At 41.8% G+C, this 14354-nt stretch overlaps 1 protein-coding gene across 10 annotated transcripts in view; it reads left to right on the plus strand.

Annotated features, from left to right (window-relative positions):
- The window catches only part of Epsti1 (epithelial stromal interaction 1), a 103371-nt gene that overhangs the window by 8233 nt on the left and 80784 nt on the right, over nt 1-14354 (plus strand). For all 10 annotated transcript variants that reach the window (XM_042285224.2, XM_076545413.1, XM_076545415.1 and 7 more), the window contains exon 2: nt 13520-13578. In XM_042285224.2, the coding sequence (XP_042141158.1) occupies nt 13520-13578 (59 nt within the window). The remainder of the gene's footprint in view (nt 1-13519; nt 13579-14354) is intronic.

Genomic DNA, 14354 nt, shown 5'->3' on the forward strand with positions numbered 1-14354 from the left:
ACAGTTTGTAGCTATGTGGTTGGTTGGAAAGGGTTAGCAACTAATAATCCTATAATAAAGTGAAGAAACAAAGGAGGCCTGCTTGTACAGATTCTTCAAAAGAGAGCTTTGAATTGTGGGCCTTATGACCTACCAACTCCAAAGGTTAGAGAACTCCTTCATGGTCTGCTCCAAGGGGTGAGGAAAGGCAGACTTTCCTGTTTTTATTTTCTCAAATGCCAAGGTGCCATATTTTTGAAAAATGTGCCCTGAATCCTATCACTGTTTCTAAGTTATTTTCTAAACAATTTAGAAAAGTAGTTTGAAGTGCCGTGTGTGTGTGTGTGTGTGTGTGTGTGTGTGTGTGTGTGTGTGTGTGAATCTTTTCTCTGCTGCCTTCTACAAATGATACACAGCTTGGTTGCCTCCTGCTAGAGCAGGCTGTTGTCATTGTCCCTAAGCAACCTGAACCACATGGTGACTTTTGACCAAAACCTACAGTGAACAATTTATTTGATATTGTGACCTAGGACATATATCAACATATATGAAGATATTTTCAACCAAAAAGAAATTTCACAAAGCAATTCTCACTACATGTGTTCCATTGACATTTTCTATTCTTTTGTATGCATGAAACACACATGTGAGTTTGCACATGCATGCACATACAATGGGGAAGCCAGAGCAGAGGATGTTGGGTGTGTTTCTCCATCACTCTGTCTTGCTGCCTTAAAACAGGGTCTCTCACGGAACCAGAAGTTTACATTTTTGCCTAGGCAAGCTAGCCAATATGCTCTCTGGATCTGCCCAGCCTTTCTCCTCAAGGCTGGGATTGCAGGCCTGCAGAGCAACCATGTCTAGCTTTTTATGTCTGTGTTGGGGATTTGAACTAAGGTCCTCAGGATGGCAGAGCCACTGCTTTTACCCACTAAGTAATCTCTCCAGTCCCCATTTTCTATTCTTGTTCATTAGAAGGTAAATTCATCGCATGATTTCATAAAGCATGCGTGGGCTGGCACTTACAGTTTGAAAAGTACAGCTCTATGCAGAGGAGTTCGTTAGAGTGGATGGAAAGAAAAGACATTTTGGTTTGATTAGATCAAATTTACCTTCCTGTTTATGGAGGAAGGTATAAATTATGCTCCTGTGAGAATGAATTTCCAACTTTCTTTGTGCTAGACCCTGCTCCTCGATGTGGTACGCGTTTGTGATCTGCCAAGTCTTGGGGAGCAATCATTTTTGTTCAAATACAGTATCATCAAAAATGAATGGACATTTTTCAAAAAGCCTTTGACAGCTGCAACAGTGAAACAATAAATCAACAGGATGATGAAAGCCCAAAAACACATAATACCTATAATAATCAGTAGAAGTGTTGCAGAAATGAGAGCAAAAGGAAACTTAGCTCAATTACACAGTAAGGTGACTCACTTCAAAGTCAGGAGAGTGCCGTAAGGTTATACATATTGTTAAGGTTAATTGCATCTATTCAGAATGTATTTGAGTCTGAAACAAAAGCTTAGGAGAAAAAAAATGATCAAAGGAACAGACAGCTTTGGAGGGTTCTATTCTCTATCAGAAAATCAGCTGTGATGGCTCCTTTGTTCTGAAATGTTTGTGGTTCTCCCTCCAAATAGGAAGATTAAAAAGCAATCTATTAAAGTAATGTAGAAAAATGCAAGATATTTTCCATCATTAAAACAAAGACTAGAGCAGGGTGTGGTGGCACATATCTTGGCATTCAGAACACTGGGGCAGGGGATCACTAAAGTCCAGTCTGCACTACATAGATATGAAGAGATCTTGTAAAGACAGACAGACAGACAGGAAGAAAAGAAGAAATAAAGGGGAAAAGACCCAGTATGCTCCTCAGTTCCACCGTCAAGAGATGGCGATGAATCTATTATTATTATTATTATTATTATTATTATTATTATTATAAATCTTTTTGCTTTTTTGTGATAGGATCTTGTATAATCCAGGCTGTCCTTCAACTTCTTGAAACTCAGGATCTTCCTGTCTCTGCATCTCAAGTGCTGGTTTTAATCCTCTCCATAATAATAACCCCTGCCTCCAGACCACGAGACATTCCATACGACAATATACTTAGAGTTCTTAATGATGCCCCATCATGCATGGTCAAGGGAATTGTCCTAGATTAACGGCCTGAAGAGACAAGTGAGATTCGTGACTGAGTCTAGGATGAGGTGGGAATAGGGAGGAATTCAATGACACAACTTTGAAATCTGAATATAATTAGGTAAATTCCATGTGTCTGATAATATTTTTATGTATAAGTAAGATCATCATTTTCTTGGAGATATATGCTATAGTGTTTAGGGGTTATATAACATGACCCTGTAGCTTAATTTTTTGGTACACACACACACACACACACACACACACACCAAAACAAACAAACAAAAACAAAAAGCAGGCGAGAAAATAAATATGTAAGACATCCAGAACCGATGACTGTGAGTAGAGAGTGGTGCTCTTTATTTGACTAATGTTGCTTGTCAGGCTTTATTTATGTATGTGTGATGTGAGGGGTGAAACTCATGCCCAGTACACACTGGAAAACACTCTACCCCTGAGTCAAACCTCCAGCCCAGCCCAGCCCAGCCCAACGCTTCTAAAGAATTTAAAAATAAACAGTAGGGAAAGAGTAATCCTTGGTAACATCTTAAGGCTCATTTTGTTTCTCTGCTTTTTCTTTTCCTTTTCTCTTTTGGAACCCAGAGGACTTAAAAGAAGGTTTGTCACAGAGCTATGGACTTAAGGTTTTGCAGTTTACTGTAGGTCTATTATATTTCAATAAATGAAGGAGCAAAGCCTGGGCTCAGAGCGGTGCTGTCCTTTGCAGGGGAATCACATCCGCTAATCTTTCAAGACATCTTTCTCAATCCCATTTTGTGTCAGGAGGTGGGTCTTGTTACCTCTGTGACACACAGAAAAGAATCAAGGAGCTATGACACAGATGTTAGAGGGAAGAGCCAGGGCCACAGTTGTCAAAAGAATTAAAAACAACAACAACAACTATATATGTTTATGAGAAAGATACAGAAAGGGATTAATTCAGAACCCGAGGAGATGGACTAATGATGGTTGAGGGTCTAGTACCCAAAGCAGTCATAATATATAGTATATCTACTTAATACTACATGCAAAACAGACCCCTTCATATATATTCCAAAACAAAGCTTTCTTTAGGTTTTTCCTACAAAATATGCCCAAAGGTAGCTAGACTAGGGCTGATACAAATACTTGGCAGTTATAGTAGAACATTGTTGCTTTGTTTTAATTAAAAAAATGTATGTGTATGTGTGCATGTACATGTGTGTGTATATCACATGTGTGCAGGTACCCCTAGAAGACTACAGAGGGCATCGGATGCCCTGGAGCTGGAATTACAGGCAGGTGTGAGACACTGCTTGTGGGTGCTGAGAACCAAAGCCACTTTTCCGGCTCCTGTTACTTTCTGATACTGTTTTTTTAAATTAAATTTATTATCATGGTATGTGTATGTATGTATTACATATATGTATAATGTGGCACCCATATGCCATGGCGTATGTTTGGAGGTCAGGGATACTTTTGGTAGTTTTCTCCTTCCACTGTGGATGACAGGAATTAAATTCAGGTTGTCAAGCTTAGGTGGCAGGCCCTTTTACCTGTAGACCCGTATTTTTTGGACCCTGAAATTATTTGAAGCATTTTTTTTTTTTTTAAATTTTAACCTATGAAGTGGATAATTGTCTCCATTTTAGTAATGGGGAAAAATATAGAGCAACTAAGTGGTTTGTTCAGAGTTGTTAGCTGGGAAGCAGTGGGATGAGGTTTGAAGCCAGGCAGTTTGAGGCCGGAGCAGCACCAATGTGGTAGCTTCACAGTCAGAGGGCAGACTAGCTATTTGAGCATCAGCTCTCCCCTCAACACTTCCAGGAAGGGAAATGCAAGCCAAAGCTTAACCTGTCCATCTCCATTTAGCAACATGGTCCTAGAAATCTTGCTCGATACTTCTACTAATACGCCAGTGCCCCAAATAAATGGTGTGGTCACACTTAGCTGTAAAGGTTGGAGACTATAGACTCTCAGCCAGGCACATTGTCAACCTGGACGGTTTGGGAGTGCTGTTAGGACAAAGTGAAAATACACCTTGGCAGGGGCCAACATCTCTTCTGGTTCGAAAGCTGAGGATAATCAGGCAGAAAAGTGGAGACCAATCAAATGACCTAGATCTTTGGCAATGCAAGTCAGGGACCAATCAACGGAAGAAAATCTAAGTGGGGTCATATTCTTGGCCCCAAGTGCTGATTCCAGAGGACTGTTCGGATCTGCTGGACAGTGCTTTGTGCAAAGCTTTTTTTTTTTTATAACAGTGAATGTTTGAAACAAATGAAACAGCTGTTATGTTAGGGCATACTTATGGAGCCATTTAGTATTAAGCATGGTATGTATAATTTAATGGAGAAACCATTTAAAATGGAAAATAAGGTAGAAAATGTACTTTAAAATAGGACTACACACTGGAGAACATGGCTGGGTGTACTGATGTACATTTGTATCAATTCTAGCGCTTGGGAGTTTGAGGCCAGCCTGAGCTACAGGGTAAATATGAAGCCAGGGTTGAAAACATAATGAAATTTTGTCTCAAGTGAAAACAACAAAAAGCAGAGAACATAGATTAAGTGGAAGTTCAGCCAGATAAAACAATAATTGCAATCTTTGAGAAGTGGGTGACTTTTTTTTTGTTTGTTTGTTTGTTTTGTTTTTTCGAGACAGGGTTTCTCTGTGTAGCTTTGCGCCTTTCCTGGAACTCACCCTGTAGGCCAGGCTGGCCTGGAACTCACAGAGATCCACCTGGCTCTGCCTCCCAAGTGCTGGGATTAAAGGAGTGCGCCACCACCACCCGGCTGAGAAGTGGGTGACTTTTAAAGTTGTTTTTCTACATTGTCTTACATATGATTTTCAAAATTAAAAATAAGTTGTTTTGTTTTTTTTTTTACTCTGCAGTATTCTTTGCATGAACTGAAATGTATATCACTAGATGCCGGGATTCTGAAGAGTCTTAAGTTTAAGTTGAATGAAAATAAAAAGGAGAAATGTGTAGTATATTTGACACATAACTAGCTGTGAGGCAGTTGCCATCCTGCTCCACTGAGTTATCCTTTAGAAGACAGCTATGGCGGTTTGAAAGAAAATGGCCACCGTAGGGAGTGGCACTATTAGGAGGTGTGGCCTTATTGGAGTAGGTGTGGCCTTGTTGGAGGAAGCGTGTCACTGTGGAGGTAGGTTTTGAGATCTCCTATGCTCAAGGGATGCCCAGTGTGACACAGAGTTCTTTCTGCTGCCTTTGGATCAAGATGTAGCACTCTCAGCTCCTACCCCAGCACCATGTCTGCCTGCATGATGCCATATCCCACCATGATGATAATGGACTAAACCTCGGAAACTGTAAGCAAGGCCTCAGTGGAATGTTTTCCTTTATAAGAGTTGCTATGGTCATAGTTTCTCTTCACAGCAATAGATAAGACAAGAGCCTTGCCCCAGTTTCCTGCTCTTTTCAACCTTTAACTTGAGATTCCTATTTTCTGTACTTTTGTTATTTTGTTTTGAGGGGGGAATTTTGCTGTATTTCCTAACTAGTGTTGAAGTCCTAGACTGAAGTGATCATCCAGCCTCCTGAGGACCTGAGATTTAACTCACACACTACTTTGACCAACTAACCCAGGCTGCTTCTAAGGTTGCCTATCTAACAAACCTTGGGAGACAGGTATACTCTTTCCAGGACAAAGACCAGATTGTTTTATGACCCACTGTAACAATGGTAGATTTTAGGGTATGGTGGCATGTACCTGATATTCAGTCTCTGGGGAAGCTATGGCAGGAGAATTGAGAGGTCAAGGCCATGCTGAGTTCCATCCTGAGACCCCGATTCATAAAACCAAGAAAAACCAAAGTACAGCATGTCTTAGCTGCAAGGCAAGCCTACCAGGTGCTCAGTGCTCACCACACTGCCCCCATGGGACCTAAGGCCAGACAGCTGAGGTGAAAAAGTTCCTGGTCATGCTGCAGAGGAACGAAGTCTTTTGTCTCTGACCTGGAATCTCATGTCTTCCAGAAGACAAAGTGTCCCGGAAGTGAAAACAGACTCGGTTAGTCACTTGTAACAGTTACATCAAAATTTCAGACCTGACACCCATGTTCTGGAAACACAAATTTCTTCCAATTTTTCCTGAGAAAGCAATTTTATACATTTTATAAGTTTACCTATCAATTGGTCCCAATCTCATCTTGGTTTTTGGCCTCTCAAAGGTAGAAGTTCTGTACAGTATTATTATTTTTTTCATGAATGTTCTTTGTATCTTTATGGTCAATTGTTCTTGCTAGCTTACTTTTTTCATGTATAGCATTTTAGGACATATGCTTTTAAGTGAAGCAACATACCATCTCTGATCCACCCTCTCTGTAGCTGTGCATTTTAACTGCCCAGATTGCCTCAGCTAAATTAATACTGTAGGCATAAAATATGTATCCAACAATGAGCCTCTAGTAGGGTGTGTTTTTCTAACTTGTGCAAACTGGTCATATCTTATCAAGACACGGGAACCCTAGGCCATGTATTTATGTGCATGCAAAACACCCACACACATAAAATAAAAATAAAAATGTAAAATAGATAGTAAAAATAATAAGCTTCATATCTCCACACTGAAGGCCATATAACAAAACCAATATGGAACCCCATAAAACTATCTGGTGCCTTTCATCCCCCTGGTCATTCTCCCCGTTGCCAATTGTATCCAAGATTTAAGATTTTCTTGAACTATGAAAAACAGTCACAAGGGAAAATGAGGTTCACTTTTGGGGTTCTTAGTCACATTAATAAAAAGAACTTAGAAATGAACTCAAAAGAAAGCTCTTGGACAATGTTTTTAGAGTTTAAGAGAAAACCATAGTGTGGGTAAGATAATAATCATGGCAGCTGCCAGAGGATGGAGAGAAGTCATGCTTGTCAAGTTAGACATGGAATAGAAATGAGAGTCTATTAAAACAGGACCAAGATACTCTGAGGAGTGGACGTGAGTGAGTGAGCTGAGAAAAGGGCCCCCAAACCATCCAGGAAACTGGGTGCATGGGTTTTTTTTTTTATGCCTCCCTCCCTTCCTGCTTGTATGTTCAAGGCTTTGCTTAACACATTCTCTGTCATGAGATGATGCTGTGGGAAGGAAAGGCTTCCAGTCTTGCTCTGAGGACTTTGCATGTTAACACTGAGCTAGCCTTTTTAGTTCCTACTCTCCATCATAGCATCAAGCCAGGTTTCGACCGGACGGTAAAGTCCACACATCTACTATTCAGCTTGAAGCTGTCTGTAATTCACTCATCTATCTCTTCCTGAATATCTGCTATCCAGTACATTTCTTTTTTCAACCAAACCAATGCTGGTCTTAATTAGAAATTTAAATTACATCTGGTACAGTTTGCACACTCCAGGGGATATATGTGTGTAACACCTTTAACAGCCAATCTATTTTTCACAGCTTGCACATAGCAGTTTTTTTTTAATAGAGTGCTTATTGATGAGATGTCATGAAAACAGCCGAGAAGTCTACATAGGAGATGCCCTTGTGTGACTAGAGCCCTCACAATGGAAACATGGCTTACACATCTTTTTGCTCAAGTCATTTTTTCAAGTATGTATATGTGCTTGTGTGTGTGTATGTGTGTGTGTGTGTGTGTGTGTGTGTGTGTGTGTGTGTGAGAGAGAGAGAGAGAGAGAGAGAGAGAGAGAGAGAGAGAGAGAGAGAGAGAGAGAATATGTGTGTGCACACATCTGTGGAGGCCAGGGGTGCCCATATCTTCCTCAGTTGCTTCTCCATTTTGTGTTTTGAGAAAGGGTCCGTCCATAGCTGAACCTGGGGCTCACTGATTGGCTAGGCTGGCTGCTCAGCAAGCCCTAGGGATCTGCCCGTCTCTACTTCCTTCAGCACTGGGGCTGCCTCTCTGGACTTTCCCCATAGATTCTGGGGGATCTGAACTCACAACCTCATGCTTGCACAGCAGGACTTTTCTCCCTAAGCCATCTCCCCCGCCTTTCTGCCCTCTTTAAAAATGATGTAGAAAAGATATTGGACTTTGTTTAGCCTGCTGTCTCCTGGGCCCTCCACTCTGTCTCACAGAACTGTGCTGTTGTGAATTGCAAACAATCGTACCAACAGATATTTCATTAAATTTCAATGAGATAATTAAGGAAACTCATTTTCAAAAATATATATTTGTTTCGGCAGCTAAGATGTTGCTTCATTAGGAAATGACCAGAATGCTAAATGGAGACCGCTTGAGCTCGCCCGATCAGCGCCTCCAGAATCCACTTGGTGAAAGGAACGCCATGAAGCTAAAATGGCAAAGGTCTGCTGTGGGTGGGAACTAATTGGTTGAGAACATTAATAAATTATACTTGCTATTCATGTCAAAAAAGTTCAGAGAGAAGAGATGAATATTTTTGATCTGTCAGGGCCTTGCACTCTGCCACTCAATATTAAAAATAAAAAGCATATCCTTAGACTTCAGCTCCTCTTCCTTCTGCAAAAAGGGGAGAGAAAAGCTGAATCATTTGGCGGTGCTTTCTTATATTCATATGTTTTTGATTTGGCATTTTCAGCCAATAAAATATTGCTAAGGCATTCTCTCACATAAAATGTGCATGACTAGGACCAGTGTTAGAATTAGGCTCAAACGCTTTTGATCCAAATCCTTTATTTTCAGGGCTAGTTCATCCCTTCTCTCTTATCCCCTCTCCGTGATACATGGGTACTATCAACCACACACAGCATCCTGCATTTGTGGGCAGTCCTGTTCCCAGGACAGTTCCTCGGACCTGGAGCCAGAGAGAGAGAAAGATGGGAACAGCCCTATCGGGTCACACTGTTTTCTGTGCGTTGACTAGGAGTCCTTTTGTCTCTGACCCAGTAGTCTCATGTCTTCTGTGATTGACAGATGCTACTGTACTGTCACTGGACTCAATCAGATTAGATGCTGTAAACTACAATCTTCTGTAAACAGATGTTCCCCTCCAACTCTCTTCAGTAATAAGAAGACTGGAAGTTTCTCTGTGAAACATTCTTAGCAAGCTCATTTGCTCTGTCTTTAACTCGGCAGTCTTCTTCCTTGAAGTTTGCTGCTGTTCTGGGTTCTTTGTAGATCTCTTCCTCTGCTTGGGTCCCTGACTACCTAAATCATCTCCCCCTAGAGCTTGTTTGGATAGTCTTGTCGCCGAGTTATGCTGGTTTCTTGAATTGTTCCTAACTAAAGTTTAAGATCGGTGGAAGGGGTTGGTGTCTGGGTTTGACACCTCTCCTAAGCCCGGTAAATCTCTAGCATAGTAATTCTGTAGTAGATACTCAGGTAAGTGTTCATATTGCTTGGATGTATTTCAAGGGCTGAAGTTACAGGAAGTGGGACCAGCTTTCATCACAGATGAAAGAACAAGGAGGCATATACACAATAGAGTTCACAAAGCCATAACGAAAAATCAAGACATCTGCAGGAAAATGAGTTCAATTAGAAATCGTTGAATCAAATGAAATTAGCCAGGCCCAGGAAGACAAATGCTACAATTTTCTCTCCTATCTAGAACCTAGATTTAAAATTACCCATATATGCATGTCTATATATGTATGTTTTTAGGTCATGAAACTAGAAAGGGGAACATGGGAGCTGAAGAAATTTTAAGGGAAGTGGGAAATAGGAAACTAGAAAACATAGAACAATGACGAAAAGCAAGTGAGTGAGTGGAAAAAGGAAGAGAAAGAGCTGTAAAAGGAGACGTTGTGGAGGAGGGAAATGAATCAGAACAAAGTACAACGACAGGTATGCGTGAAAGTGTCATTACTTAGTGTGCCGAGCCAAGCTGTTCATATAGGGGTGGTGGGTGAAGTAAAGAAAATAGCCATATTTTATGCTTTCTATGTTTGGTTGAAAAATCAGCTACAGTTAATTGGTGTGGGTCAAAAGTACCAACTTCTGAGTCTTAGCACCATTGTTTAGTTAATCTAGTGATTTTTTTTAGTATATGATTTACTATCTGTGTATTTATAAAAAATTTATTAATCTCTAAATAGTTTTTTGTTGTTTGTCTTTGAGACAGTGTCTTTTATGTAGCCCTGGCTTGTCTAGAACTGGGTGTGTAGATCAGGCTGTCCTCAAACTCACAGAGACCACTTGCCTCTGCCTCCCAAATGCTGGCATTAAAGACGTGCATGACCCTTGTTATCTTTTCAACACATCAAGACATCCTAAAACAGTTTCTTAGTGCTTTTGTGTTTCTATAACAAAATACCTAAGAAGGGTAATGCATTTTTTTTTTAAAGAGAAATTCATTTGGTTCACAAATTTGGTGGCTAGAAAGTCCCAAGAGCATGGTACCAACACCTACACACCTTTGGGCTGTGGGAAACAGTGGAGTGGAAGTGGGGGCAGGCACGTGAAGAAGATCAAGAGGTGACTAGCTCTGAGTTCTCACACTACTCCTTCTTACCTAATCTGGTCCTGCGATGCCCAACCCACTTTTGTGAGAATGGCATTAATCCCTTAGTCCCTTGTAAGAGCATGTCCAACCAACATCTCTTAAAGACATCCCCCCCCCCACACACACACTCATACACTGGAGATTAAAAGCTTCAACATGGGTCTCACTGGGGATGAACCATACCGGCAGCATAGTAGGTATAACAATCTACAGCAGTGGTTCTTCAAGTGTGGTACCTCGGGCAGCGTTTCCTATTGCTGTCAAGATGGAAGTAAAAGCAGAAGGCTTGGTGGGAACTGAGGCAGATGGTCACATGGAGTCTGCAGCCGGGAAGCAGAGTGGTGCATGCCGGCTCTCCGGATGCTTTCTCCTTCCCCATTTTTTATTCCATCCACATTCAGGGTGGGTCATCCCTCCTTAGTTAATCCTCCTGGAAATGCCCTTACGGACAGGACCAGGAGGTGTTTCTCCTAGGAGAGTTTCAATCCTGTAAAGATGACGATGAAGATCAACCCATGCCAACATCGACTGGGAACTTATTTTTAAAATATGCGTGTTATCGAGCCTCACCCCCGAGCCGCTGAATCGGAAACTCTGCCCTTTAACAAGCCTGCCAACAAGGCCTCCAGGTGATTCTGATGTATGGTAAAGGTTAAGAGCTGCTGATGTGCAGCATAGGCAAATCCCCAGCCTGGACTCTACATCACAGTCTCAGCACCGAGGACGGTGCAGCAATTGCACAGTTGGCCTTTAAATCCAATGCCTTGCGTTTCAGCTTTAAGACTCTGTAGAATGGCTCACCATTGCATCATGTTGAAGCTTCCAGATACTACTCACAGAATTGCAGCTCCCAAGCTCCTATAAAGCACTGGCAATTGAGGAGTGAAAAGTCTTTCTCGGGGTGAACAAAGACTATGTAACAGATAAGGGATTAATTTCCAGTGGCAGTCTCCTAATTCTGTATTCATAACGTTGTATGCATGCTAGGCTACCCATGCACCATCTGCTGATATACATTAGGTAATTGGGCACCCAGCAGCCCCATTTGCATGCAAAGGTGGTTGCACACCTCACATTACAAGTCTGAAATTAAAGTCCAGGAAGGAGCAGGCTGAAGGCTCGCAGCTAGGAAAATAATGAGATAAGGAAAAATGGCTTCTGTTAATCAGCACTTTTGGCCTCTACTGTTCTGTCTTTGCTAATTTGCCCTTAGAAATGGGACATCCCAGGTAGAAAAGAGACTTCTAAGAGCATCTAGGGGTTTTGTTTTAAACCCATACTTATAAGATGGTTGCATTTATCCACAGCATTTTCTCCCAAACTGCACCCATATGTATGCCCCAGTCTGTTACTGTACTTTTTAGTTTTACTTTATGAAGTATTCATGCTCTGGTGGGACCACATGCCCCGGCTCAAAAAGAGCCACCCCGGCCCAGACTCACAGCTGGGATCTGTGACACTGTACTTCAGTTAGCCCTCACTTCATCACACAGCCGCTGTGAGCTGGGCACTGTGACACGGATCTGAAATACATATCAATGAAGCCTACCTCTGCCCTTAAAGGTCCACTGTGTTTTATAGAGCTCAGTATTTCCTGTATCTCTGTGTGGAATATTTTTACTTACAAAAAAAAAAAAAATCTGGGGAGATGGCTCGGTGCTTACTGTGTAGGCAGGAGAGCCTGACTTTGGATTCCCAGTACCCAGGGGGAACGTCCAGCATGGAGGGGTGTGTCTCTGACCCCCGAGACACAAGGGAGGGATGTAGAAGGAGCAGAGATGGGGGCCGGGCTCTGGCCAGCCAGTCCAGTCAAAATAGGACTCCAGGTTCAGGTCCCATCTCAAAAAATAAGGTGACAAGAAACAGAAGACACCAATGCCAACCTCAGACCCTCACACGTCCATGAACAGGGAAGTGTACCAGCGCATGCAAGGGCACACACACACACTTGTACCTCACCTGTTAAAGAAAGAACAAAGATAAAACTGAACAACAACAACAAAAAGAATTTTTCTTTGTTGTTGGCCTTTTTTACTCTTGGGGGGGGGTACCACCGAGCTCCCAAATAAATCACACATAATTCCTAATTATAAATGCCTGGCCTTAGCTTGGATTGTTTCTAGCCAGCTTTCCTTAACTTAAATTAACCCATTATCTTTTTCCTCTGGGCCTTTTCTGTTCTCTGACTTCTGGACATCTTACTCTTACCCCATGGCTTGCTGTGTAGCTGGGTGACTAGCCCGAGCCCTTCTTCCTCCCAGGTTTCTCCTCCTCTATATTCTCTCTGCCTGCCAGCCCTGCCTGTCCTTTCTCCTGCCTTGCTATTGGCCACTAGACCATCAGGTGTTATAGACAGGCACAGTAACACAGCTTCACAGAGTTAAATAAATGCAACACAAACAAAAGTAACACACCTTAAGATAATATTCTACAACATTTCCTTGAGTCCCATGTTCACAGTGTCCTTGTTTCTCTGGGCTCCCGATTATGTTCAACCTGTATCCCCAGGAGAATGAGGAGCCCAGGAGATCAAGGCTCATAAGCATCAAAACCTAAAAACAAGAAACAGACCAGTGGGCTAGTCATGTGGGTCACAAAGAGGATGTGGCTGCATGGCAAAAGACTTGGACTCTGGTTTGTCTGAACAAAGAATGCACCAGATGTCCTTCCTGGTGTTCCTTTTCCTCCAAAAGTGGGTTACAAGAGGACGAAAATCAATCTTAAAGCGGGTGACTCCCAAGCGCCACCTAGAGGAGTGATGTCCCACACGCCCCGCCTACCATGAACCAGTGGTGAGGGAATTCAGCAGGAACTAGTCACGCCCACTGCCCTGTGTTTGTTTATTTGACCCTGTCCACCTGTTCTGCAGCTAGTTTGGAAGGAAGCGGAGAACAGAGCTCTTAAGGAAGGTTATCTTCCCCCATACCTGTCTGATGGCATGAAAAGGTTAATGGGCAGATGCCTTAGGAATTGGTCGTGATAACCACTCTCTTCTTTTTATTCCAGCACAGGCACGTACACCCTGATAGCACCGAATGCAAGTCGAAGGCAGAAGATACAGAGAAGTATGCACACACATTCATCCAAGACTCACAGTGCTTCTCATTGGCCTTATAATTGTTTTGGTTTTTTTAGTATTTTTATTTTATGATTTATAGAGATTCATTGGATCTCACCAAGGCCTTTAAAAAAAAAAACCCTAGCAGTTTTAATTATACTTGTAAAATTATTCTATTGTTAGCCCTTCTAAGTTTGTTTCTCTACATTAGTAACAGAACTCATGGCATGAGTGAGTGTAAGTTTTGGATTTTTCTTGGGTTTAAAAGAACCTCACACCTGTTGTTATTGTTTGGATATGGGCCCGGATATATCAGGCAACTTGGTGATATTTTAATGGTGCCATGAATACCTTTGAAACAGACAAGCTATATATTAAAAAGATCATAAGTAATTTTTACCTTTTTTGATATGTTCCATCTTCCCTTAACGGACATTTTTCTTTAGCTTCTGTATTCCCACACTTCTGTAACAGTTAATCTAGCCTCCACAGTTTTATCTTGTATAATCACTTTTTTTTTTCTAGATAATAACCTAGAAGGCAGGGACCACATCTTAATCTCTTGCTGTGTGCCTTGTACTTCAGGCACAAGCAACAGGTTTAACCAAGGCACAGTAAATACAAAGCTTCTAATGCTATAGCATTATTTTTAGTTGCCGGGAGAGATAACGTTCATTGAGCTCACAAGGACAATGTGTGCCTGTCCATGGCAGACTGTGCAGCTGGCTCTGGAATTCTGTGCTCTCCCTTATTAGGTTATTGTTAGGGAATGCAGTGACTAAT

The sequence above is a fragment of the Peromyscus maniculatus genome, chromosome 9 (genome assembly GCF_049852395.1).
Source record: "Peromyscus maniculatus bairdii isolate BWxNUB_F1_BW_parent chromosome 9, HU_Pman_BW_mat_3.1, whole genome shotgun sequence".
NCBI classification, from domain to species: domain Eukaryota; kingdom Metazoa; phylum Chordata; class Mammalia; order Rodentia; family Cricetidae; genus Peromyscus; species Peromyscus maniculatus.